Source organism: Dermacentor silvarum, chromosome 11 (genome assembly GCF_013339745.2).
Source record: "Dermacentor silvarum isolate Dsil-2018 chromosome 11, BIME_Dsil_1.4, whole genome shotgun sequence".
Lineage (NCBI taxonomy): Eukaryota > Metazoa > Arthropoda > Arachnida > Ixodida > Ixodidae > Dermacentor > Dermacentor silvarum.
The window spans coordinates 73,798,727-73,823,955 of record NC_051164.1 but is presented as its reverse complement, the minus strand read 5'-3'; the positions used below and the strand labels follow the sequence as shown (position 1 = coordinate 73,823,955).

Sequence of the window (25,229 nt, the reverse complement as noted above, 5' to 3'; positions counted from 1 at the left end):
TATTATTAATTATTAGTATTATTATTATTATTATTATTATTATATTATTATTATTTATTATTACTACCCAACGAGAAAACTGTCTGAGCGTCCGTCCTTCCTTCGCGTAAGAGGATCGCTTTTTTGGAATCATCTTTCATAGCGTCCATCGACGCGGTGCTCTAAAAAAAAGACAGCCATGGCTTTTCCACACACTTCTACAGATTTTCCACTCATGCTATACTATAACAACTCTACGCCCACGGCGAAGTAGTTGGCATCTGCACTTGAACACAATCACTGTTCGCTAGTGTGAACTATAGCCACATGTCGTTTGTAACCCATTTACTGTACTCGGGTTTACTACGTACCATGCATGTCGTATTCCTAAAACTACTCTGGCTCCGAATGCAGGCTGCAAGTACCGGCATCCGAAAGGTGAATATATTGAAACCGTATGTGAACAGAGAACAGTTGATGATGGTTGAATAAAAGTTGGGAGCCTACATGCAAGACAGCGCTTGCGTGTTGGTTCCCTAAATAAAAGCCATCTCTAGCACCAAGCGGACTTGGAGCATTGTAGACGTCAGGAGAATTACGACTTTGGAAACTTTAATGCCAAACACGCCACATCCCCAAGGCGTTTCGGTGGTCGCGGGATGCGCCTTCCGTTGGGGCGGTGCTCCAACAACCGAAATGCCACCGATGTTTAAGGGCTCATGCACTTCGCGGCGTGCAACACTGACAGATAATCAGTCAATGTGTTGACAAGTATAAAGAGTGATGGGGGAAGGGGGGGGGGGGGTTATATGGGTTTTCTCACTGTTATAATGGTTCGACGCGGATGGATCAGGTGCTAAGAGCGATAAGGGTTTATGATGGTCGGATCAATTCTGATAAGTTTAATAAGCACCGATAAGGGTTGATAAGGGTCTGCTCGTGTTCGATAAGGGTGATAACGACCAATGAGAGTTGATAAGGGTTTATACTGGCCGGATTAAGTTTCATAACATCGATAATGACACCGGGATGCGTGTAGATAAGCAAGAGGCCCAATGCTTACGCATGCCTGTACAACTCCCAGAGGAGTTCCTGCGCGATTTCTTTTTTTTTTCTTTTTTTTATCTTTTTTTATAAGGCACGCGGGAAACTTTCGACGACTTCGTTCACTGAAACCTTCATTATAGTGAAGTTTTACTGTAAACGAGACGGCTGCTGCTCCAACTGTGTTACGTAGTGAAATTATTACCCCTGTTAAGCTCAAACACAGTTCCCTATCAAGGGAAACCAGAACAACTTCTTGGCGTTTATTACTGTTTACGGGGCGCACATTCGTACAGAAAATAAACTGTTATGGGAGTAAACGCTTAGTTGTTATAGTAATTGTTTGTTAATCATTGGTTTGCTAACTATCCTCAGCTGAAAACTCGCGCCAGCTTGTCAAAAAGCTGCAGAAATTCTGATAATTGTCTACTAAGGCGTAAGCATTGTTTGGTTCGGCTGTGACTTCGCTTTTGCTTACTTTTGCTTACTTGCTTTTCCTGGCTTATGCGCGTCTACCCATGGCCTTTCCGGTGGCAAATAATGCTTAGGCTTTACCAGACACCCGTCAGATTTTCTCGCCGCATCTGGTCCCTTCAAAGCGATCGCACCAATTGAGCCTGAACGCCGGGCACGAGCGCGCCTCGGTGGAGCAGAGCGGTAACACCAGGTGCCGCAGTAATTAACGCGTAAGGCGTTGCGTGAGGGGAGAGTGCATCAGTGAGGAGAGAGAGCATCAGGCGATGTCACCCTCACTGATGCTCTCGCATGTCCGCGCAAGCTCTCGCCTGCGTTCTAACTCCAAATTTCAAGTTGGCCCACCCGTACTATAAGCTTTCCCATGCATTTTCTATAGAACCGTATGTAGCTCTACGGGTACTTTCTTTAAATTTTGGTTTGATTGTTCCTTATCGCTTATAAAACTACCAATTATCTAAATTTACGCTATTATAAGAATAGATGTGCTAACTTCGCAAATTACGCATCTTTGTGCAGATACAAGTCATTACACCTTTCGCGTGACGGGGCTGGGGTACTCGCGAAAGAATGCTCACGCACTAAAACGCTCTATAAGCTGTCCGTTTATTCTTGCGCTGAAATAAAAGTTTTGAGGTGTTACTCTCAGTGTAGCAAGAATCGTGTAGAAATCATCGACGATCAATGTTGCATTCAGCGAATAACCAAACGCATCTGGGAAGCTATTCCTTTATTGAAGGAACGACGGGCTTGGAGGCGTGTACTTGTTGTAGTTACGATATTTTCCTAGAGAACAGAGCCAGGCGTATCTGTAGCGGTACTATAGGTGGTTCTACATGTAATCCAACTTGTGATAATGCCTGTTGTCTCCAACTTCGCAAGTTCCGGCGTGGAAGGCTGCTACGATCCTCCTATCGCGCAGCCTCCACAAAGGGGGAGGGTGGCGGGTGAGGAGGTCTGTCCTTTCCCGAGGGACTCCACCACAGCACCTAAACCTTCAGACGCCCCAAAACCACTCTGACAGCGAAAGCACGTGCGTCTCAAGAAGCTATAATAGTGGGCGTATATCTTCTTCTTGGGGTTTTACGTGCCAAAACCAGTTCTGATTACGAGGCACGCCGTAGTGGAGGGCTCCGGAATAATTTCGACCACCTGGGGTTCTTTACGTGCACTACAAACGCAAGCACACGGGCGTTTTTGCATTTCGCCTCCATCAAAATGCGGCCGCCGGGGCCGGGATTCGATCCCAGCGACCTCGGGCTCAGCAGCGCAACGCCTTAGCTGACTGAGCCCCCCGGTGGGTGTAGTGGGCGTATATCGCTTTGTATCGGCGGTGAAAGTCCGACCACCGCAAACCGGCATCCACCACGTAAACGGTCGAAAGAGCCCAAAGAAAGCTATTCGCTTGAAAATGATATATACACGTTGGGCATTACAGGGTTACGCAACGGAGCCACGTGATCAACCACCTGGTTCCTGCCCTTTTTGCTCCGGCAGTCGCAGCGACCATGCCCTGCGGTGCATCGACTTGTTGCCGGGGCAGCCGGTGGAGCCGTGATCTGGAACTTCAGAAGCCGGTTGGATGCCTCCTTGCTGCCTTTGTCTCCACTGCTCGGCGCTACCTGCATGGTTACTCTTTTACAAACGACATAATCTTCGCCTGAATGAAACAGAGCGAGGAACAAAGAAGCATTCTTTGTGTTCTCCTGTTATTGTAAAACCCTCCACGCTACAGTTGTAAATTCTTAAGTTCGTCGTTACTCCAGAATCTAGACTTCCGCTGCAACGCCTGTCTCCTTTCTCATCTAATCGGTTCTGTTATTCAACGGCCGCGCTGGAGCTCAGGTCAAGGTTACTCAGACCACCCGACCTGCTCTGTAATCAAATAAGATCATTCGAGGGCACAGAATACCGGTTTTCTTTTCTAGTACACATGTCCAGTGTATGCCCTTAAATTATAAGGTTATCTGCGAAGGCTGAGCGCGATGTTATATTTTCTTTAAGCATGTGCAACTGTTGATATATGGTACTGATACACGTATACGTGCAAATGCGCACAAAGCTTGTCGGGCCGCGCACCAGGAGATAATAAAACACTTTTTTACGGCTTGACGCAGAAGTAAGACATCGGAAAGGCACATCAAATTTCGCATAGGCAAATGCATAATATGCATTTAAATTATCGTCTCTGAGAAATCGAAGGCATTCCACGTGCGAAATTGCCAGGTACGGGGATGAACATCCCTCGCGAATGTGTTGCAGTGTATGCATCGTGCTAGCAGCTCCATGCTGCTAGCACGATGATACCGTGCTTCAGATACCGTGCTTAAACATTTTAGCATTGCTAACTTCATTCGTTTGTTCGTTCGTTCGTTCGTTCGATTGCTTGATTTTTTGTGTTTTGTTTTTGTTCGTTACTGTGTCAGTTTGTTTGTTTGCTTGCTTTTTCTTTCGTTCATTCGTTCTTCTGTCTCCGCCTTCTCCGATGCTGAGCGGAATCGAACCAACATCACAAAGGTTCCTAGGACAAGGACAGCAAACCGGCGCATTAACAGGCTGTGCCACAAACGCAGTGTGTAGGTGCCGCTTTTCAATAATTAACGCCTTTCTCGCCAACTCTGTAGCGAGCTGCGCCATGAATGCACTGCGTGTGTCCCGCCCTTCAATGATCACCTCGCCAGCTTGGGTAACTGCGTATGTGCCACTGAGCGTGCTGCCAAGCGAGGGAAGAATTTCAGCTTTCGCAGGCACCGGCGAACTACCCCTCTAGTCTCCGAGGCCACGCGCGGACTTCTCAGCAGTGCCACCAGATGGCGCGGCGTGTCCAGAAAGAAGCGCGAGAGAGGAGCCCGGTTGACGCGTGGCGTGTATATCTCAGCGTTCGCCACGCACCGGCGCGCCACGCATTTCGGAGGCCACGCGCGAGCTTCGTGGTGGCGACGCTTGATGGCGCCGAGTGTTCTTAGGGAAACGCGAAAGAGGAGTCCCGCTGCAGTGCATGCCTCATACATAACTCGTTTCGACGGTGGCAATACTTCGTGTAGCTATATTGATTCAATGCTAACGCATTACTGTTGATAGTCATCGTGAGATGGGTTCTGCAGATTTTTTGTTTGTTTGGTTGTTGGTTTGTTTCTTTCTTTAGTTGCTGGTTTGTTTTTCGTTGGTTTGTCAGTATGTCTATTCGTTTGTCTGTCTGTCTGTTTGTTTGTTTTACAGCGAAGCTATTTCTGTGAACCCTGTTCCAATACAAATATTGGTCTTCTCTTAACTGAGGTCCCTGTATTTTTCAAAGGTAGCGCAAACTCCTCCTCTCCGCGCCATTTCCTCCTCGCCCGTCCCTCTCGGCCGCCATCGGTGAGCGAAGCGCGCGGCCGCTACCACCCGCTTCATATCGAATCGCATGCGGCGCGCGTCGAAGCGCTTGCTTGAAACGCGACTGTTCTGGGCGCATTTTGATAAGGCTGTTCGTACGTGAGATTTCTACGTAAGATATGTAGTACCTTCAATTATTAGTAGAATCTGCATCGCTAAGACGAGGAAAACGGAAGGTATAACAAGTTAAACGCAATCCTAAGCAGTCTTTACTACTGCTGATTGTTTCTAGGAATCGAATGGTGTTCTGTTTACCTGACGCATTTACGAAAACAAAGAGGTACATCAAACTATGCACACACAACACGGCGGAGACATTTATGTGCTAAATACCCTCAACGTGTTTTTTTTTTTCCAAAATGCATCCGCGCGCTTTTCTTTCCCCGTCAGTTATAAGCCTTGGTTCCCGTGCGTGCGCGCGCTTTCTGAGTTTTGCTCTTTCATTGGCGACTCTTCCATTATGCTCATTTTATGAGAAGTCATGCTGGTATTCATATTCCCAAAATGTGCCCTTTTGTTCGCCGCAGAGCATAAACCAGGACTTTTTTTTTTTTTTTTACTCAGTTGTTGGCTGATGGTGAACTCGCGAAAACACCCACCTTACCGCGTTCATCACTAACTGGGTGAGAACAACGATCAGAAACCCCCTCAGTAATTACCTTCCTCGGTGGCAGTAAAATTTATTTCTTCGGATACGGTGGAGCCATATCGCTCGCCGTTTGAGGTTTCGTTTGCCACGAGGAACCGCAAAAAGCCTGCCCCCCTTGGCAATGCTATTCCAACATCCAACAGTACAGCAAGTCGGCATCGTGCTGCAGCCGAGCGCGTCTTAAAAAATGTAAAAAGCCTACGCTCACGCACAGCGCACATGTGTGCCGCGATGTTTCTACGTTCACTAATGGCGCCGTTTTCCCGCGATAACGAAAGCCGCGAGGGTTATTCGTCACGTGTCAAGCCTCGTCCAATGGGAGAGCGGAAAACGGCGAAGAAGTCAGGAGAGGGGTAGAGGGCGGGGAGTAAATTCTTCTTTGCTATTTGAACAATGGTTTGCGCTACCTTTGGAACATACAGCGACCTTACTCTTAACCTCCCGAAGTGTCATCTCCACAAAATTGACCCATCCTTGAAGCTACAAGTGCCATCAAACATTTCACGCTCTGAGGCGACAGTCTTGTGCCGCCTCTGGCTCGGGGTGCCATTTACAAAGGCCTACTCGTTCCGCATTGGAATTGGGGATACGCCCAAGTGCGACTCTTGTGGAACTAGAGAAACAATTGAACATGCATGTATTATGTCTCTATCCCCAGTTCAACGTCGAGCGTGAAGCTCTCCGGACAGCATTGAACCGGCTAGACTCTCAACCATTTTCTGAAATGAAGATCCTTGGACCATGGCCATATGCGTCGATGGCACAGAAAGCCCCGAAAGCCTTGTTGCACTACCTCAAGTCGACAGGTCTTGGCGACCGTCTGTAGACTTCGTGCGAAGTTTCAAATGTGCGCGAAACTGTGCTCTCTCTATTGCTTTCTCTCTTTTGTCATCCCTATACCCCCTTTCCCCAGTGCAGGGTAGCAAACCGGACATGCGTCGGGTTAACCTACCTGCCTTTCCTCTCTTCTATTTAGCTGTCTCTCTGTTCCGTCGTCCGTTCGCTAAAACTCACATGACCTTACGGGAGAGGAGAGGAAAAGAAGAGCCCAACCCTGTGAGAATGCTGTGAGAGGGTGCAGATGAAAAGGAGAACGAGGAGGGGGGTTGACGTAAGTCGAGCCGTCCAATACTCGCTTTGGGGGGAGGGGGCGGAGGAGAGCGTGAGGCGTGCCGATCAATGGCAGTGTAGGAAAAAAGTAGGTCAACGGAGGAGTGGGGTGTGAGAGGAGTTCGCGTTAGCGTTGGTTCTATATACGGAGCTTTGGTCAAGGACTCTTGTCTGGGAACGTCGTAGAAAAGCGTGAGGAACGCGCTAGGAACGCCGTCGCCCGTGGACGCCGGCGCGTCCCATCCCCCGCAAGTAGCGCCGTTCACAGCTTCGCTGTTGGACCATCTTCACGCAGTGGAATAGGCGGGGATTTTTTGTTTGTTTGTTTGTTTGTTTCTATAACTGTTTGATTGTTTCTTTTTCTGTCTGCATATCTTTGTCTTTCTGTTTCTTTGCTTACTTGCTTGCTAGCTCGCTTGTTTGATTTTTTTGTTTTTCTTTCTTTGTAGGCTAGTTAGTGTTCGTCATTTGTTCGTTTGCACTTCTGTCAGTTCGTCCGTTCGTTTGCTTGCTTGTTTTTTTTCGTTTGAGTGTTTGTTTCTTTGTTTTTGTTTGTTTGTTTCTTTGTTTGAACGTCACTGGTTGAGGCCTCAAAAGCAAGACTCTGAACTCACCTCGGCCACCTTCTCGGCACCGTTGTCCTTCAAGTCGTCCTCCAGCATCTTCGTTTGGGCGCTGGACAGCTCGAAAGACTTCCCGATCTTCTTCAGCTCCTGAATGGTGCAAAACAAAATCTGGACGCATTGTATTTTTCGTAGTGTTTAAAGAGACACCATAAAAATCAACACATGGTTAGTTTAGTCCTGTGAATATTTTTATCCCAATTTCGGCTGTTTTGCTGTTATTAGTGGAGGAAATGGTGGACAGAGTTTTCCTTTTTGAATTTCTCGCCCATACCACAGCACCGGTACGTTAATACGACGTCACGGACGCATGACCAATCAACTCACATGTATAGCCACCGATACTACCGCGACAGATTTGCTGGTTAATGGCTCTAGTCTCTGCGGTACTGCGCAATAAAACGACGAACGCTACTTAAGATAATACCCTCACGGCAGAAAATGTATGCTTTCGTGGGCATCATTATTTTAAAAAAAGCTAATATAATTTTAGAAGCATTCAATTCGCTTACATTTACGGTTTCTGGGCAATTTTGTTATACAGTCAAACCTCGCTATAACGAACATCAATTTAACAAAATTCGCGATGTAACGAACTATTTTTGCTTCCCTACCTTAGTTCCATTGAATTAACGAAACCTCGAATTAACGAAATTCGCGATATAACGAAGTGTTATAACGCAGTAATATCGCAGTTATATCGCAGCAATTGCAACTTCGTTATATCGAGAGAGAAACGAAGGTCTCTGTACTGAGTACGCGCGGCGCACCTTGACAAACTCCTCACTCACTGACGACGTAGAGAAACCGCCGGACGCCACCGGGCGCGCGGCGATCACGGTAGGGTTCGAGTCGTCGTCGTTTTCCGCGTTTGAGTCGCCCGCCTCCTGCTTTTGCGACGACTGCTCCTTCGCTGCTGTTCCGTCCCCGGTCTGCTCCTCTCGTCCTCCCTTTAGTCGATATGTCGGGACCTCGTTCTCTTGGTTCATGGCCGTAATCCACTACGACCTGCCGACGGCGTCGGAACCGCTGCGGGCGCTCCCATTGGTTTTCGACGTCCGGCCGCAGCTTCGGGGCCTCAGGAGACGCGGCGGCACGCTCGTATGGGGCAGTAATTTGAACGAAATAGCACGATGCTCTGGCCTCGACCCTGAGCTCCACAGCCCAGGGTCGTCGTCTTTCTCTTCCACTATATACAAGGAGGAAAGTTCACTCTTGATGATGATGTTGATGATGGTCCTCTTTTATGGCTCGCACCCACCATTTGGGCTATCACTAACTTCGCCAGCCATTTTCTTCCTTGGGGCGTAGTCGCTACGATTCAGCCACAGCGACGCCTTTGTTGCAAGTTACAACTCCATTAGGGCCACAAAACGTTCACCTTAGTATTGACTCTCTCATTTCATGTCATAATGTTAACTTGATAATGTTATTGCCATTCTTTGGACACTTCGCGCACTTTTGCGGGGACCGGCTGTCTATCTCTCTGACCGTTTTTCCCGCCAACCTCGGTCCCGGGTAGTCCACGGTCGAATGGTTAGCGCATTGGGCTGCTGTGCTGAGGAAACTGCATGGGGTTCGAAACCAACCCTATAGGGTCAAATTGGGTCACTGAGTATGTAGCAATATCTACGTATGTTCCGCACTTCCACGAGCCTCTTTGACGTCGACATGGGTCAGAGGGGATGCGGCACTGGATATTAGGCACTTGGTACGTACCGCTCTGCAAAAAAAACTTAATTAAATTAAAGTATGTGATTTTACGTGCCAAAACCACGATGAGGGACGCCGTAGTGGGGGTACTCCGGAATAATTTGGACCACCTGGGGTTCTTTAACCGTGCGCCTATATCCAAGTGCACGCGGGTGTTCTCGCATTTCGCCCCCATCGAAATGCGGCCGCCGTGGCCGGGATTGGATCCCGCGAACTCCTCGTGCTTAGCAGCCCAATACCATAGCCACTAAGCAACCACGGCGGCTGAACCGCTCTTCAATGAGCCTCTTTGACGCCGACTTGGAGCACAGGGGCATGTGACATTCGAGCTGTGCTGCTCTTCAATGAACCTCTTTGATACCAACTTGTGTAACTGGTCCAACGGTGAGCGGAATTGAATCCACGCCACGCGCTGTCTTTACGGGCGGCGCCAATAGATGGCGTAGCGTACGCAAGTGGAAGCGCGAGAGAGGAGCCCGGCTGAAGCCACTTTTCGGTGTTGGCTATACGGTGTGTCGCTACATTGCTTCAATGCTAATCGCATTAACGTCGACATTCATTCGGTGAGCATTTCAGATAGCGGATGTACTTATAGAGGTCAATGCCAGAATTCGGTTTCCCCGACTAGACTTTTTACAGAGTGACTGTTATACGCTAGTTTCCAGCAGATCGCTGCGTGCGTAGACCGAGAGCTCGTAGACCAAAAAACGATCATCATCAGCAATGGCTCGAGCGTCGTCGTCTTCTTCCACAGCTGGCTGGTTGGCGCCCCTCGGCGCAACCTCGCGAACGCGCTCGCGCCACTGCTCGCGCGTTCGTCGTCGTCATCTTCCACAGTTGGCTCCGTTGTGCAAAAAAACTGAAAATAACCAATGGGTGGTGACGTCACGCACTGCATAGACACGTTATCTCAGTTGCGTACCGGCCCTGTGATCGGTAGGCTGAGTATTGTGCGGACCGAGGCTGTGCAGCATGCTTACGAAAAACGACGGCGCGAGCAGGAGCAGGGATTGGGCGCGAAGGCGGCGGAAGGCTGCTAACGCCGAGTCCATGTCCATCGTAATTGTGGGTGATTTCAACGTAGACCAGTCTCGGCCAGACGGAAAGTGGTTCTTGGTGTTTCTGTTGGAAAGGTTTGGCATTCAGTGCTACACGAACATCGGTGGGCCTACCACATGTCATCGGTCCTGCATAGACTTGACGTTCGCGAAGAACCTTTCCAGAGAGAGAGAGAGAGAAACGAAGAGGGAAAGGTAGGGAGGTTAAACCTTTCCAGCGTCGTTACAGAACCCATGGCCGTCTACCATAGCGACCACAAAGCTATAGTCACCTTAGTGACAACATAATAAAACGGAGAAAATGACAATCCGTGCGGTATCTTTATTTGAATCAATATAGTTTAATTATAACCATATATATATAGCTCCGCTGGTCATCCACCTTCGTAGAGTGGAATGGCACTGAATGCTATTGCTGTACCCGCTATGGCATGCTTGTTACCTAATCTAAACGTACCGTAGTAAGAATACGGATGCAGAAGTCCTGAAAACTCAAGTTGAACTCATTTTATGGCTGAGAAGACGCAAAAAGGACATAATCTGAGTCACTCCTTCTTTACTACAGCAAAAATCATGAGTTCAGAATTCAATATGAGTGTGATTTTAATTTTATTATTAGAACGAGACACATCGTTGGGATGACCAACGTGAGTTAACACAGGCTCAATTTTCTGACTTAAAAATAAAATAATGCCCAACATGTTCTTGAACTACTAAATTTACCAGTCTTGGTGGGTATTCTATAAAAATTTCGTAAAAATCGGCGATCATTAATTTTTAACGTCTCAAATGTCCCATTTTGCGCTATTTTTGGAATTTTTTTATTTTTATGTTATAACAAAATAAATACGTGGTGTAGTTGCATACTTCTCAAAAACCAAAGTGTGACAATTTTTCAAAAACATACTGTGGGTGAGATAAATTTAACTTCCCGTGGCCCAATAGTACTAGGGGTGTATATTTACCTACAATATTTTAGCTGGCATCGATCTTAAAGTGATAAACTACGATCGAAGTTGTTAAATTTGCAAGTTGAATTCTTGGGTTCTACATGTCGAACCCATGGTTTGATTAAGCGGCCCGCCGTAGTGAGGGGACTCCGGATTCATTTTGACTTCCAGAGGATGTTTAACGTGCCCCCATTGCACGGGGCATGGGTGTTTGTGCATTTTGCCCCCATCGAAATGCGGCCACCGTGGCGGGGATTTGATCCCGCGACATCGGGTACTGTGCCCTAGAAACCGAGGTACAGTGCCTTCTAAGCCCGAGGTACAGTGCCCTTGAGGGCACTGTGCCTCGGGTTCTAGGGCACTGTGTGTTGCGTTGCTAAACCCGAGGTACAGTGCCATTTACAGTGCCCTTGAGGGCACTGTACCTCGGGCTTAGCAACGCAACACCATAGCCGCTAAGCCACCGCGGCGGGTCAATCTGCAAGTCGTTAAAACATTCTTTTCAACCTTTAGCGAAATAAGAATTTAAAAAAAAATATGTGCTGAGTTTCTCAAAACGAACGTCGATTCCTTTCTACAGAGACATTTTCTCATCTCATATAAAAATTTCGCTGAAAACTAAAAACAGCCGGCACCACAGTATGTTGTTATCTGAACACACCCAGTCACGAGCAGTGTTTTTGTCAGAGTTTACCAAACAAGCTTTGTCTGAGAAGGTTATCTTAAGACCATGGCCGGACCCTTGTCTTCGGCTTGGTGTTTTAAAGGCTGCATTTGTCAGATTCCTGCGAAATTTAGGGTGTTAATTCGTATACCACCATCTTCGTCCCCGTCATCAACACTTCTCTATATCTGTCTCCTTTTACTCTCGTTTCCCTTCCCCAACGCTGAGTAGCAGGCCAGAACTTTGATTCAGCACGGCCTCTCAGCTTTTGTTGTCATAATAAATGTCTCTCTGTCTCCGCCATATTGTCGAATTTGCCATCGTGTCATCTCTGATTGGCTCACAAGAATGCTACGGCCTCTGTGATTGTCTCAGAACGCCAACATGGCGAAATATGACAGTGCCCAATCCCGAAGTCGATTGGAAGGGGACACTAGAACTTGTGTGTGTGTGTGTGTAAGTGGGGGGGGGGGGGGGGGGGGGGGCAAGCTCTTCTGGCCCCAGTCCCACACAGGGGAAATGAAAACACCAGGCAGTGGCATAAGTGCGAGTGACTTGACCCAAGCTGACCTTTTATTGGGCGAACTAGTGTCCACAAAAGCAAGTAACACTCAAGCACAACGATAGCAGCGAGCACAGCTGTCGGTCGACGACATCATCAAACATGCTCGAACATCACTGAATAATCGACTGTATCTCCCGACACAGGGCCAGGACACACAGCTGTGGGACACCCGACGCGTGCGCATGGAACCGCGAAACACTGCAGGCGTAGACACCACCCTTGCTTTTCCTGCCCTTTACCCCTCCAAGATGTCTACGCCACTCGCAACAGGGGCCACTATACGGCCAGACGGCACAACGTACGGATCAAACGCGTCGGCTGATCGTGCATCCCAGCGTAATCTCTGGCGCTCGCGTGCGTTCCAGAATGTACACAAGTATTCGCGTCTCGCGTGCAATCAGATAATACAAACGTTCTTTCACTATAAATGGCTTGCTCTGACGTCATCGCGGCGCCCATCTTGGGGAACCAGCACGTGGAGAAGCTGCATATACAAAAAAAAAAAAAAAAATGTGACAGCCTAACAGCATGACAGGCGCGTCTTGCGCCGAGTGACAAAGCGATAACAGTGATAATCCGGTGAAAAACAGTCACTATCAAACACCGAACAAAGCGCGCGTGATAATACGGCTCACTGACGTCATCGTGGCCGCCATGTTTGTGTACTTGCGTGAAGAGAGCAGGGCCGGTATTTTGTAGCGATGCCTTATGACCTATTTTATACTAGTCTTATCATCCACCGCTCACGACCGGCTGATCCCGTTGATAACGCGAGCGGATCGTCACTCTGACCACTGACAAAGCGCGATAAGCGCGAAAAGGCATTAGCACCGGAAAGGCATCGCTACAAAATACCGACCCTGGGCCGGTATTTGGTAGCGATGCGTTATGCTTTATTCTATACTAGTCTTATCATCCACCGCTTACGGCCGGCTGATCTCGTTGATAACAGACAGTTTTAGTTACACGTACGTGGAGACTTCACGTACGCAAACGTCAACAGTCTATACGTACCTTACGTGCACGCCATATCTGAAACGCTTTTAGCTACACGTACGCGACGCACCACGTAGCTACATCTATCGGGAAATATGAACAATTCAATTCAAGATGAGTATTTCAGCGAAGCCAGTGATGTGCATTGATGCGTGCCGGTCATCGTCTCCGCAATGCCCGGAAGTGTGTTGTGCAAGCGTTATCTGCTGTCATCGTTGACATGGAATGAAATAGATGACCAGTCATCCTGTCGCCGTGTTTCCATGCAAGCCATCTGCGCGTGCTCAGCACGCTATCGCTTGTTCGTGGTCTCGCGAAACTCCCGCGCGAATCTGTCTACGTGCGCAAGAAACGCACGCAAAAAATCGAATCTCACGTACGTCCGTGAGACCAGCGCGCGGCCGCTACGTTCTGCGCATGCGCACTGCTTCAGAGCGACGGTCCACTCACGTTATCAACGAGATCAGCCGGCCGTAAGCGGTGGATGATAAGACTAGTATAGAATAAAGCATAACGCATCGCTACCAAATACCGGCCCAGTGTCCGAGTCGTCACGTGAAATATATATGCAGAATCAGCGACAACATCCGAGAAAGTTCTGATACATGCATTCACGTGTTGCATCGGTGACAGGGACTATCAGGTGAAAAATGGCCATCGGAAAAAGATAAACAATGCACACGTGTCGATATACAAGGTGCTTTTTTTAGACTACAGATTTTTCGTAGAAAGGCGATAAGCGCAGCGGACGTGGCGTTCTTGCAGATGAGTTCGTAGGCGAGGTGGATGCATACTTTGTAGCTAATAATGGTAGCTTCAAAAGACTAATTGACAAACGTTTATTAATGAACATTTTTATTAGTGCCTTAGGGTCAGTTGTTTAAATGGCGAATTTGAAGACAGTCACATTTTAATGCAGCCTCTTTTTTTTTTTTTTCTAATCTCGAAAGTCGCAGCTAATTCGAGATATTTATCATCGAACTTCAACGGTAAATCCCGGCAATGTCGAAACCGAGCGCCGCGGCAGCGCAGAAAAGGTGGCCCCTCTATCATATCAGATCGCATGCAACGCCCCATAACGACAAGCGCGAGGAAGTTTGAAACTGAACGCCTCGGCCAGTCGCGGCAGCTACAGACGCTACAGATACGACACGATTCGCCTGGCAAATATGTACGGCTGTGTGTGTCGGGTTAGAATTTGCCGCGGCATGCTATCATTTAAACTTCGCCCCACACTTCACGGGGCATTGCGGTCTTAATGTATTGCCTCGATTGAGCTTTGTAATATGATGATGAATATCTGGAATTAGGTGCGATTTTCATGATTTTTATAAAAAAGGGTATGCATGAAAGTGTCCCTACCTCCAAATTTGCCATTCGGACAACTGCCCCTAAGGCACTAATAAAAATATAATTAATGAATTTTTGTTAATTGGTCTTCTGAAGCTGACGTTATATTAGCGGAAAAGTATGTCCACCTTGTCTAGGAACTTGTCTGCAAAAACGCCACGTTCGCTGCGCTCATTACTTTTTCATAAAAAATACGTATGGCAGGGGTGTGCGAATAGTCAAATTTCATCTCAAATCGAATTCGAATCGAACAGTGACGTATAGTGGCCAAAAATATCGAATCGAATATCGAACACAAAATATTTTATTGAAGCATTTACAGAAAAAACAAAGGAAATGATGTCTGCTCATGGCCTCGAGCACACAAAGCGGTGTATGACTGTTACCGCAAGGCTACAAATTGTCATGCAGAAACACAAGCTGTTCGACATGACCTGGCTTCAGGCTCTCATGTTGATTCCTGATCCCGGGCGCATTCCAATATAAGCGCGCGGCGATAGCAGTTAAGACAGGATGTGAAGGAAGATGTTTGTGTACATGGAGGAAGGAAACCTCCATGTTTGTATAAAAGTGTTTTACGGCGCTTGCGGCATACGCGACTGAACTACGCAAAAGTCCATGCCTTCGTGTCGGAAGTGAAGTTGTGAAGGGTTTGACAGGTTGCTCCATATGTGTTTTTTCTTTTTTCTTTTTTGTACGTGCGGAAATGGCATAATCTCCTTTAATATAAACTTGCGCTCGCTTTTGAACCAGGATACCGGTGAAAGTTTTAACGAAAGGCCTACTGTAACGACGTTAGCATTAGTTTTAACCACACCACCCTAACCAAGTTGCACCATTGGCCTTTGTCGCGTTTTAGATATTCGTCCTGTCGAATTATTCGAAACTTCGAATACTAGCTATTTGAAAATCGAATCGAATTATTCGATTCCAATTCGGAACTCGAATATTCGCAAACCCCTAAATATAGTCTATTAAAAGGAAAAAAAAAAAAGGATGACAGCGCATGCCATGCCAGACTTTGTTTTGAAATAGTTGCGTTCTGTCAAACGGGCGGTCGCCGCCGTACGTACGCTTACCGATCTAAGTGTGAGAAAATGGGAGACAGATAAAAAGATAAAGATGCGCATACGTGGTCACGTATGCGCATCTAATTTGATAGCGCACACGCACTGTGCGCTTGTAAAAGCGAAACCAGCGAAACCCTCCGATTAGCGCTGACCTTTACTTTTCGTATGCGTTGCCGCGCCCTCTGCTTATGCTCTTTCGTGTCTTATATATACGACGAGCGCTTATGTTTATATTAGCCTTTACCTGCGCTGTTCTGTGTAATTTCCGCGCCAAGCGACCTCCCAGCAGGTGCGAAACTAAAGGAGCCGCGACTAGACGAATCGGCGGCCAGCTTTCATTCATCCAGATCCCAGAACAAAGATGGCGGCGACGCCGTACCGGCTGCGATGCTCGTTGCTGGGTCATTCGATGGATGTGAGAGCGGTGGCGGCCGCACATCATCCCGAAGGTGCCATCGTCACAGGCTCGCGAGACCGGACAACGCGGATATGGCTGCCGAACGAGTGCGTACTTGACAACGTCACTATTTGTCAACGGACTACGCTCGCCGTTGGTGCCGGTCCGGCTCCTGCGTGTGAACTGGATGAGACAGCTTTTCGCGGTTTCTTTTCTGTCTTCACTCAGCCGCACCCGTTAGGCTACTTTGTGCGAATGCGGTGACCTAGCGATAGCTGCTCACCTTGTTTACAAGCGTGTTCTTTTTCTTTTCTTTTGCTTATCCAACAGTCGTTCGGACAAGGTTCTTACTGACGTCTGACCATGACTTGCTGCGAAAACTTGGTCGTCATAGCAATCAGCGAAAGCAACGGCACGAGCCCCTTCTCACGAGCATTCAGCTCGTGTGTTTGCAAAGCAAGCGAGTTCAAAGGGTGTTTCGGATAGAATGATCCATCCGGTGCACATAATACACGGTGTACCGTGGTGCCAGTTGTATGTGGTAACACCCCCCGGAAAGTTTAGTAGGTGCCGTTCACGTAGGTAGCGCCTAAATTTCGGCATTGAACATGCAGAAGAAAAGACCTTGTAGATATGCGCAAACCAGGTCGTTCCACGCAGCGCCGCTTTTATCGACTTATGCATTCTATTCTAAGCAGAGCCCAGATCTGACGGCCTTGATGCTGGCCGTGAGCGCATTGACCCACTATTGGATGTCGCGTAGCCACCCGAGTTGTAAACATGCGTTGCTAGCACATGCTGGCAAACAATTCGAGAAAAAAAAAACTTAATAGAAGAGCGCTCAATTGCTTCAGTTGGGCATCCTTGAAACGGGAATACAACGCGGTGTTTAGTCTTTCTAATCTTCCTGTATTTTGATCCGTTCGTTGTTGATTCAGGAGTAGTAAGCTTGCGCCCTGATGTTGAACTTCCTGCGTCATGTGTTCTGCTAAGGCACATATTTCATGCTATAGCATCCGAGATTACTGTTTTCACGTCGGAGTACCGTCGGTAAAGCTGCCTTTGGTCCCAAAACCTTCATTTGAAAACATTTCTATATCATTACTAGACACCTGGCTTGCCCCTTTGCCAGTTCTGTAGGTAAAGCCGAATGACTAAATTTAGGCGAGTGTTGGAAAATATAAAACTGGTATGGCAGTTATCACCAACACGTCAAAATTTCATTATTGGTTTCCTCCTCTCCTTGAAATAATAGAAGTGTGTAGGGCATATAATTCTGCTGGAAAGGCTTTGAATATTTTCCAAGAACACCATATGATTGAACTGAATGGGGGAGAGCTGTGGTATGAGATAGCGTTTTTCACCCTTAGGTAGCAATGCAAACATTCTTTTCTCGTCGAGTTCACCATGATAGTTCTTCTCGCATGGCATCTGTGTGTGCACCGTGGCATATCACACTATAATTCAACTGCCTGAGAATATTATCTCTTATTAAATCTGTTTTTGGCAGAATCTGTGCACTACTGTGCTACCACTGACTACGCAGAAAGTCCTTGTAATATGGTAAATAGAATTCGAATTATAACTTTTCTAGGTTTCTTTAGGTAGGATAACGCTGTAACACAGTACGGCGAGCCAACAGCACATTATTGCACAAAGACAGCTCTTATCGATGACTACACACAGACACAGGAAATGCTTGGGACAACACATTTCCCTGTGCATTTCCTGTGCTAGAATGCGGTAACCTTGCGTTTTGACCTTGCTGTGAATCGTAACCAGTGTGCCCAGCTAGCCACCTAATTGTATTCACACATAATTAAATATAATTTGGCAGATTCTTAGCTACAGATGTTGGGAGCACAGGACTGCCAGATCTGAGCTATGTGTGACGCTTTAGGTGATAATATTAGTTACACATATTCCCTAGTTGGACTATGTATACGCATAATTTTCACGTGGTGTCACGGACAGAGCTTGTCACTGTGCTAATACCCGAGCATGGCGGTGACGTCGGTATACCATATTATCAGGCACGCATTGGTTTGCTTTTTGACAATAGCAGCTTTTCACCAGATTATCACCATATTTATTTGTCGCTCGGCACAAGACGCACCTGTTGTACTGTCATATTTCTTGTTTACATAGCTTCTCAACATGCTAGTACCCCAAGGTGACGGCGATGATAACTTCAATGCGAACAATCTATACACACACACACACGCGAGATCGGTGTGAAACGTCATTGAACAGTAGTGACAGATCTGCTGGTTATTTATATTGCTTATTTTATTCAATACTGCCAACCTTAGTGGTCTTGACAGGAGTCAGTTCCAAATGTGCAAAATAACATTGCTGAGTAGCAATAGCATGACAAAAAATGTGCAACATTTATTCATTTTATTTACACATACTGCTGCCTTTGTACAAAAGAAAGCAAGAATGGATACAAAATAAGTGCAGTGCACCACAGGATACAATGAAGATGCAAATTTTAACTTGCAGCATAGTTGCACAACTTATTTAAAAAATCTTTTTAATGTCATTTAAGCAGTGAACCCCATCAAAGGCATTCCACAGCTGGATGGTCAGAGGGAAGAACGGAAGATCTAAGACAATCCAGGTTGACTCCGAAGAGCACAATGTTTAGCAAGGGCATGCAGCGTCTGGTAGCTTGGCCAAAAGGCCTGAAGAACATTATGCATAGTGCAATACAATAAAATGGAACTTGGAACAAGACATTGTAAGGTTAATGTTACACAAAAAAATTGCTTTGCATAGAATTCAAACCATGTTAGTAAAGAACATCAACTTGAGTTGTACCCACTACAGTAGCCCATTGTCTATGGTGTGCTGCTGAAGTCGAGGTTGTGAGTTCAATCCAAGCTGTGCTGGCTGTGATGGGGGCGATATGAAAAAAATGTCTCCTTGCTCTCCACACCCATCTCTTTATTTTGTTACCACAGTTGCTTTGCAATAACGAAATGAAACTTTTAACAGGCATTGTGTGTATGGCTATACCCATGCATGCCAAATTTCTAACCAGATAAGGACCTAAAATGTTGGCCCGCTATATTTGGTGGCGAATAGCGGTTAAAACTTTCGTTGTTACTGCCCTACAACAGCAATTACATGTAAGTTCCCTACAATTTGTGGCATGGCAGCGCCCTCTGTGTCCAGACATCCGACTCAGAGGAGACAGCACATGGCAGAGCATGACCACCTAGATTACCTACACCGCGCAGCATTCCTACATAAATCACTGCAGTTCTTCCTGGTGATCCGAGCTGCGGTAGAATGGCATGGCACCTTTATACACAATTTTGTCTGCATCAAAAGCATCTCTTGACATAATATAAGCATTACGAGGTCTTTAGGAAATATATGCCTGTCTCTATAGGATAAATGTTTACCCGTAGTGTTCCTTTGAAATCCTTTGAAGTTTGAAGGTTGGTTCATTAATGTATATGCAATATTGGGAACGCAAATACAATTTATTTTTCATTCTTATTTTTCTGCTTAGTGTGTGCCTTGTCAGTGTTGGTGTAGATGAACACTATACCGTCGCAAAATGCTATTGCATGCCAATTGCCATGGCAACATCAATTCAAGCTCAGACTTGAAAGCTTTAGGTAGGAAGTCACATACTTGCAATTGCCTTTACACGTTCATATGGAGACAAAGCTATCAGCAGACTTGTGAACATCCTGGCACAACTGCTTACTTTCTCCGCTGCTTTGTTGGTGCTTTTTCTTATGATATCGATTTTTGTCTTTATCCTCCCACTCTATGTAATACCCTTATGAGCCTTCAGGGCAAATAAATTGGGGGAAAAATGTGTTGATGAATAACTGTGATTTCTCTTCTGCATTTCTGGTGAGAAAGAGAAAGTGAGGTTAACCAGTATGGAAAATCTGGTTTGCTACCCTACACTGGGGGACGTAAAAAGGGGAGGTATAAAAATAAAGCATAGAGAAACGGAAAGCACAGACACGCAATCACAGCCAGTCACGATCACCGCACACTATCACACCACAGCGTCACGTGCAGAACAGTGAACACCGATTCAGGCTACAGCTGCTTGCACAGGTCTGTTGTCCTTATAAACTGCAGCAGTGTCTTTGTCGCCCTTTGCTGTAGTGGCTTCTGAGGTCGGCATTACAAAATGCTTTGTTCCAACAATGGTCTGTGATAAAGGCAAGCTAGCGCAATTATGAATGATCGTCTCTGTATAGTGTATTGAGGACAGTTGCACAGAATGTCTTGAAGGATTTCCTTGATCTGCAGGAAGGGCAGCTGGGATCGGAGGGCTACCTTATGCAGGATCAACCCGTACGCATAAATCAGTACAACAAAAGCATACTGTCACTTAGAATGCGAGGCAGCGACTGCAAAGTCTAATCTTGTGCAATAGTAGTATCTGCACATTGCCGCTGGTTTGAAGTTGGGCTTTTGTACATTACTGGTATGTCCAATAGAAATATACTGGTCGTAGCACGAGACAAACAAGTGTAAGACGATACTTGTCCCATAGACTGGGCCAGGCGCAGACTTCCACATCAACCCGAGTCCATTCAAAGGTGCAAGTGCACTCACCTTGAACTGTACTCGTTGAATGAAATGTGATGGGGAAGCTTTTAAGTGGAACACAATGTCAAGGAGAGTCCAGTATGAAGCCACTACACATTTGGTCGCTAAAGGTGGTACGGACTCTGATCTAAGCATGGGAGCCAAAATTACATCGTCACATGAACCGGAGACAGTGGAAACAGAAGCATGCATTTTTGTGAGCCGTAAAGTGACGTGTTTCATTCTGCTAGTTCTGTACACTGAACCACGGCCACAGAGCTCTTGCATAACCGTCGCAGCTGCTGATGTGCCCTCTGGTGTTTTCCTTGAAATAGTATTTCATCATGATGAAAAAAATCACTCGCTACACTGTGAAATTCATTTTCTTTTTGGCATGTTTCTTTTTGCCTACGTTTGCATATACTCTACAAGGAAGTGATAACCACAAGAGGTTTTTTTCTTGTTTCTTTTTTTTTTGTATTAGAAATAGAAACTGACATCTTTAGAGTTTCTGGGCTATTAAGGCAGTATCCATTGCAGTTTTACCGAATTGCGGTTTCTTGCGCTACAAAGCCAAGCTGAATCAAGGATTGCATGATTTCACCACGTGGATGCTCGATTGGGGCAGCACAGACATTACGAAACAGCCACGCGAGATTGTCAGAGGCCCGATTTCTTTTCTTCTTTTTGCAGAGGCAGCTGCGACTATTACGAGAGCCAGTGCCTCATGGGGCCGAGCAACTTCGTGTCAAGTGTGTGCACTGTGCCGCCCTCGGACCAATACACGTCCGGCCTCATCCTAGTGGGCAGCAATGACTGCAGCATCTACTGTTTCAGCCCCGATTCGCCACAGCCCCTGTACAGGCTGCTGGGACATAGTGGAAATGGTACATCTCTCGAGCCTCTCTACCCTCAAAAAGTAGTGCTGTACTTTGAACACTGCCATCTTCACCTCTTCGCTTCGTCTCCTCAGTGCTCAGAGAATGTTTGGAAGGGAACATATGCGTGCTCCTGCGTTAGCTTTTTAATGTGATTAGCATTCTTAAGATACTTCATACACTTTCTGATATCTGTGTCCGGATCTAACTGTTTTCCTTTCATGCCAACTTTAGTCAATATGCCACCAGCTATGTGCGTGGCACTGTTCAATGAACCCCTTTTTGATGCCAACTTGTGCCACTGGATATGTGCCATTTAGTTTAGTATGTTTTACTCATTACAACATATAAAAACGTATAACCAATTACACACCCATCATAGGATAGATTGTTAATGGGATAGATCCCATTAACGTCTCCAATCAACTCTAAAGAAAGTATGTTCCGTAAATTTTTATTCCATCTGCCACTTGTTGTGCTGGCGGGCTTCCAAGAACTATCTCAAGAATAAAAATCTTAAAGGGAACACTTTTTAAAGGGACAATAAAGATGAAAAGTTTAGCTGTGGTGGGAAATTATCCTAAAATTTAAAAAAGAAGAGAAAAAAGAATTCATACAGTGAGAAGAGGTTTGGTAAGACCGAAAAAACTTAAAAACGGAAGGGGGCACATGACGCCGCCTTGAAGTTTCTGCATCAGCTTGCCATGATGTCATAGACTTTGACTTCGTCTGCTTTGGCCTAGTTAAATTTGCTATCTATAAAGGTTGACTGTATTCTGAAATCTGAAGACCGAACTTAGCAAGTTTCAAGACCCCCCCCCCCCTTTCTTTTTTGTCTTGTTCAATTACCCTCAAGGCCCTAGGGCATTAGAGAGTAGAGTGGGTGCAATATTAACAAATGCAATACAACCGCAGCAACAATGGAAACAGTACAATACAGTTGACAGCCATAACAGGAACGATGCTACAGTTAGGTACCGTAGTTATCAACAAAGCAGGTTCATAGCAGAACTTCTAAAAGCATTCATATCTGTAACGGCGACGTCATTGTGTGGAATGCGATTCCAATACGAGCATGTACTGGGAACAAATGAGTTATAACATCCTAGTGTTTGAAAATGAAATTGTACCTGCTTCATGATGGTAATCAATGCATGTAGAACTATAGGAATGTTTTGTTAGTAGCCTATCCTTAAGGAATGAATTGTGATAAATCTTAGGAAATAAACAGGCACAAATGTTTTCTATGACAGCAAAAGCTTGGTAAGGAAAGTGTGTCCTTCATAGCTGTAACACTAACGGTGTGATCATAATTTGTAAGAATGAAACGCGATGCACTTTTTGTACCGCCTCTAAAACTGTTATGAGTAATTTGAGGCCAGGATCCTATATAGCTGCTGCTTATCCTAGTTTAGTTTCGACAAATGTTTTATAATGCTGCAGCTTTTGCCGAGCCACAACGGCTAGAATATGAAAGAACACTTCAAAATCCGTGGTTTTGCACTGACATATCAGCACTGGGGCACAAAAGTTCAAAGATACAAGTTGGACCTTCATTTTTTTCTTGTTAACACAAAATCAAGTGGAAATTGATTTTAAATAAATCTTTATCAGTCTAAACTGATTTAGTGCTTCTCTTTAGTGTCCCTTTAAGGAGGCAGAAACATCACCCTCTAGTTCTGATCACGAGGACCTCGCAGGTTCTGGTCTAAGCACCTTGCAGTCTCTGCAGGGACTTTATAACCGTGCTGCTGTTGTAAGAACTGGCTTTGAAAGGGAAAGAGGAAGTTGATGCTATTAGACCGTTTTTTTTTTTTTTTTACTGTTTAGGTGTATCTCAGTAGGCCTGACATGCCCATTCACCTAGATGCATGTGCACCGAGTTGCAGCACATTTAGAAGGCTATTGAACTCGTAATGATGCTTAAAAACTCGAGAAAAGAAAATGTGAAGTGCTTATATTTGTCCTTCTTGTCTATTGTGAAAGCACTAAAATAAATAAACAGTTGTCCAAATGAAAACTTGCCGTATTTGTTTTAACATTAGGAAACTTAAAGTAGTGCAAGAAAAGAAAATGTGAAGAAAAGGAGGTACTTACAACCACACACAGCTGTGAGCAACGACAGCACTTCGTTTTGGTTTACTTGTATGTAATACGTATACCAAAGGCACCCAAAAATTGTTTTCCATCTGGCATGCATGGCATTGGAGAGCTTTAGCTTCTCTACTCTTTACAGAAATACCAGGTTACGATAAACGTAGACGGCAGTAACAATGCTGATAGCGACATCTTGTGATCCTTTGTCCAACATGTGAAACGGTATTGTGCTTCATGGGCGCTCTCATCAAAGCAAAAAAGACTGCACGGTGTCGATACATGGTTGCCGACATTTTACATCAGATAAGTAGCATATGATCAGTTACAGCATTAATTCCATGTTGCGCAATAATTCCGTGACAAGCTGCGCCTCTAGGTGGTACCACCAACCCAGCCGCTCACGTTTGTGCCCACGGTAACTGAGCATTCTGTGAACAGTCATTACGTATACAGACAAGCTAAAACTATCTTATTGTGCCATGTTCTGTCTCCTCCCCTTTGTAGTCTGCGCCCTGGCGGCAGGTCAATTTGGCACACTGCTCAGTGGCTCCTGGGACAAGACGGCACGCGTGTGGTTTGGCCAGAAGTGCATGCTGACCCTCGAGGGGCACCAGGGCCCAGTTTGGGCAGTCCAAATCTTCCCCAAGCAGGGGCTCATGCTCACCGGCTCGGCTGACAAGACCGTGAGGCTGTGGCGTGCCGGAAAGTGCGAGCGGGTCTTCACTGGTGAGTCCTTTAGTCCTTTTCAAACTTGCTTTTGCATCTACTTCTCCACAGTGGTTCAGTGGCCAGGCTGCGAATTTGGGAGCGAAGCTTTCGAGGCCTATTCCTTGGGTTATGGCGTTCGTTTCATTGTAGAATATCCTCCCGAGATTCCCTTGTACATTATATTGTGCATTGGCTTCAAACCTTTACAAACCTAATTTCGAAATGATTACGTAAATTATTCATACTGAATAGAAAGTTGGTTGCCTGCAGAAGGGCATGGAAGTGGTTTAGTTCTATTCTTGTTCCCAGCTTTTAAGAAAATTGACTTTAATTTGACATAGGCCGTTGTGTCGTCAATGATGACGAAGAGCAACCATATGATGTTGCATCTTCACTTGTTCTTTCATGCAAACAAGAGCATTTTCTATCACATCAAGCATAAGGAGTTGGTCCCATTGTCCACATATATGGAGGTCCTGTTTCTGGCATCTAACCGAGATATTAAAACAACACTTGCTTTTTTATGTTCATAACATAGCAGTCATTAATAAGAACCTATCGCTAACCAAAGTTACATAACTTAAATTTACCGTGATTGGTGTGGTAAAGATGGTAGTATAGATTCAGCCTCCTCACTTTTTTCATCTTGTTCGTTGCTGAGAAAATTTTCCACCTCATGAACGATGCCTGCATCCACGCATGATTCTGTGACATCGGCTTTGCCGTCCCCATTGATGAAGTCATCCTAATCGATGTCAGCCTCACTTGACTGCACTTTAACAGTGTGCTTTAATGATCTGCAGGCAAGTCATCGTTGCTTCTGAGCTTCATAGCTCAAGGCTCGCCTTCCCCACAGAGAAAAACGGCTTGCAAAAAATTTTTTTGAAGCAATGCAGGGTAACCTCCATGCTCTTTTGGCAAACTTCATGTAACCTCCTTTTCTGTTTGTGCCTGAGCACG

At 45.9% G+C, this 25,229-nt stretch overlaps 2 protein-coding genes across 3 annotated transcripts in view; one reads left to right on the top strand and one right to left on the bottom strand.

The window, feature by feature from the left end:
• Positions 1 to 8,243, bottom strand: part of LOC119432678 (uncharacterized) — a 43,143-nt gene extending 34,900 nt beyond the window's left edge. The window contains exons 1-2 of the mRNA XM_049658350.1: positions 8,025 to 8,243; positions 7,246 to 7,344 (exon numbers count right to left, since the gene is read on the bottom strand). Of these exons, the coding sequence (XP_049514307.1) occupies positions 7,246 to 7,344; positions 8,025 to 8,243 (318 nt within the window). The remainder of the gene's footprint in view (positions 1 to 7,245; positions 7,345 to 8,024) is intronic.
• Positions 1 to 25,229, top strand: part of LOC119433130 (phospholipase A-2-activating protein) — a 71,544-nt gene that overhangs the window by 18,118 nt on the left and 28,197 nt on the right. The window contains exons 1-3 of one of the 2 annotated variants that reach the window (XM_037700266.2): positions 15,942 to 16,124; positions 21,280 to 21,473; positions 24,066 to 24,287. In XM_037700266.2, the coding sequence (XP_037556194.1) occupies positions 15,982 to 16,124; positions 21,280 to 21,473; positions 24,066 to 24,287 (559 nt within the window). In that variant the 5' untranslated portion in view covers positions 15,942 to 15,981. Of the gene's footprint in view, positions 1 to 15,941; positions 16,125 to 21,279; positions 21,474 to 24,065; positions 24,288 to 25,229 lie in introns of those variants that run through there. The other variant, XM_049659167.1, reaches the window with a different exon arrangement.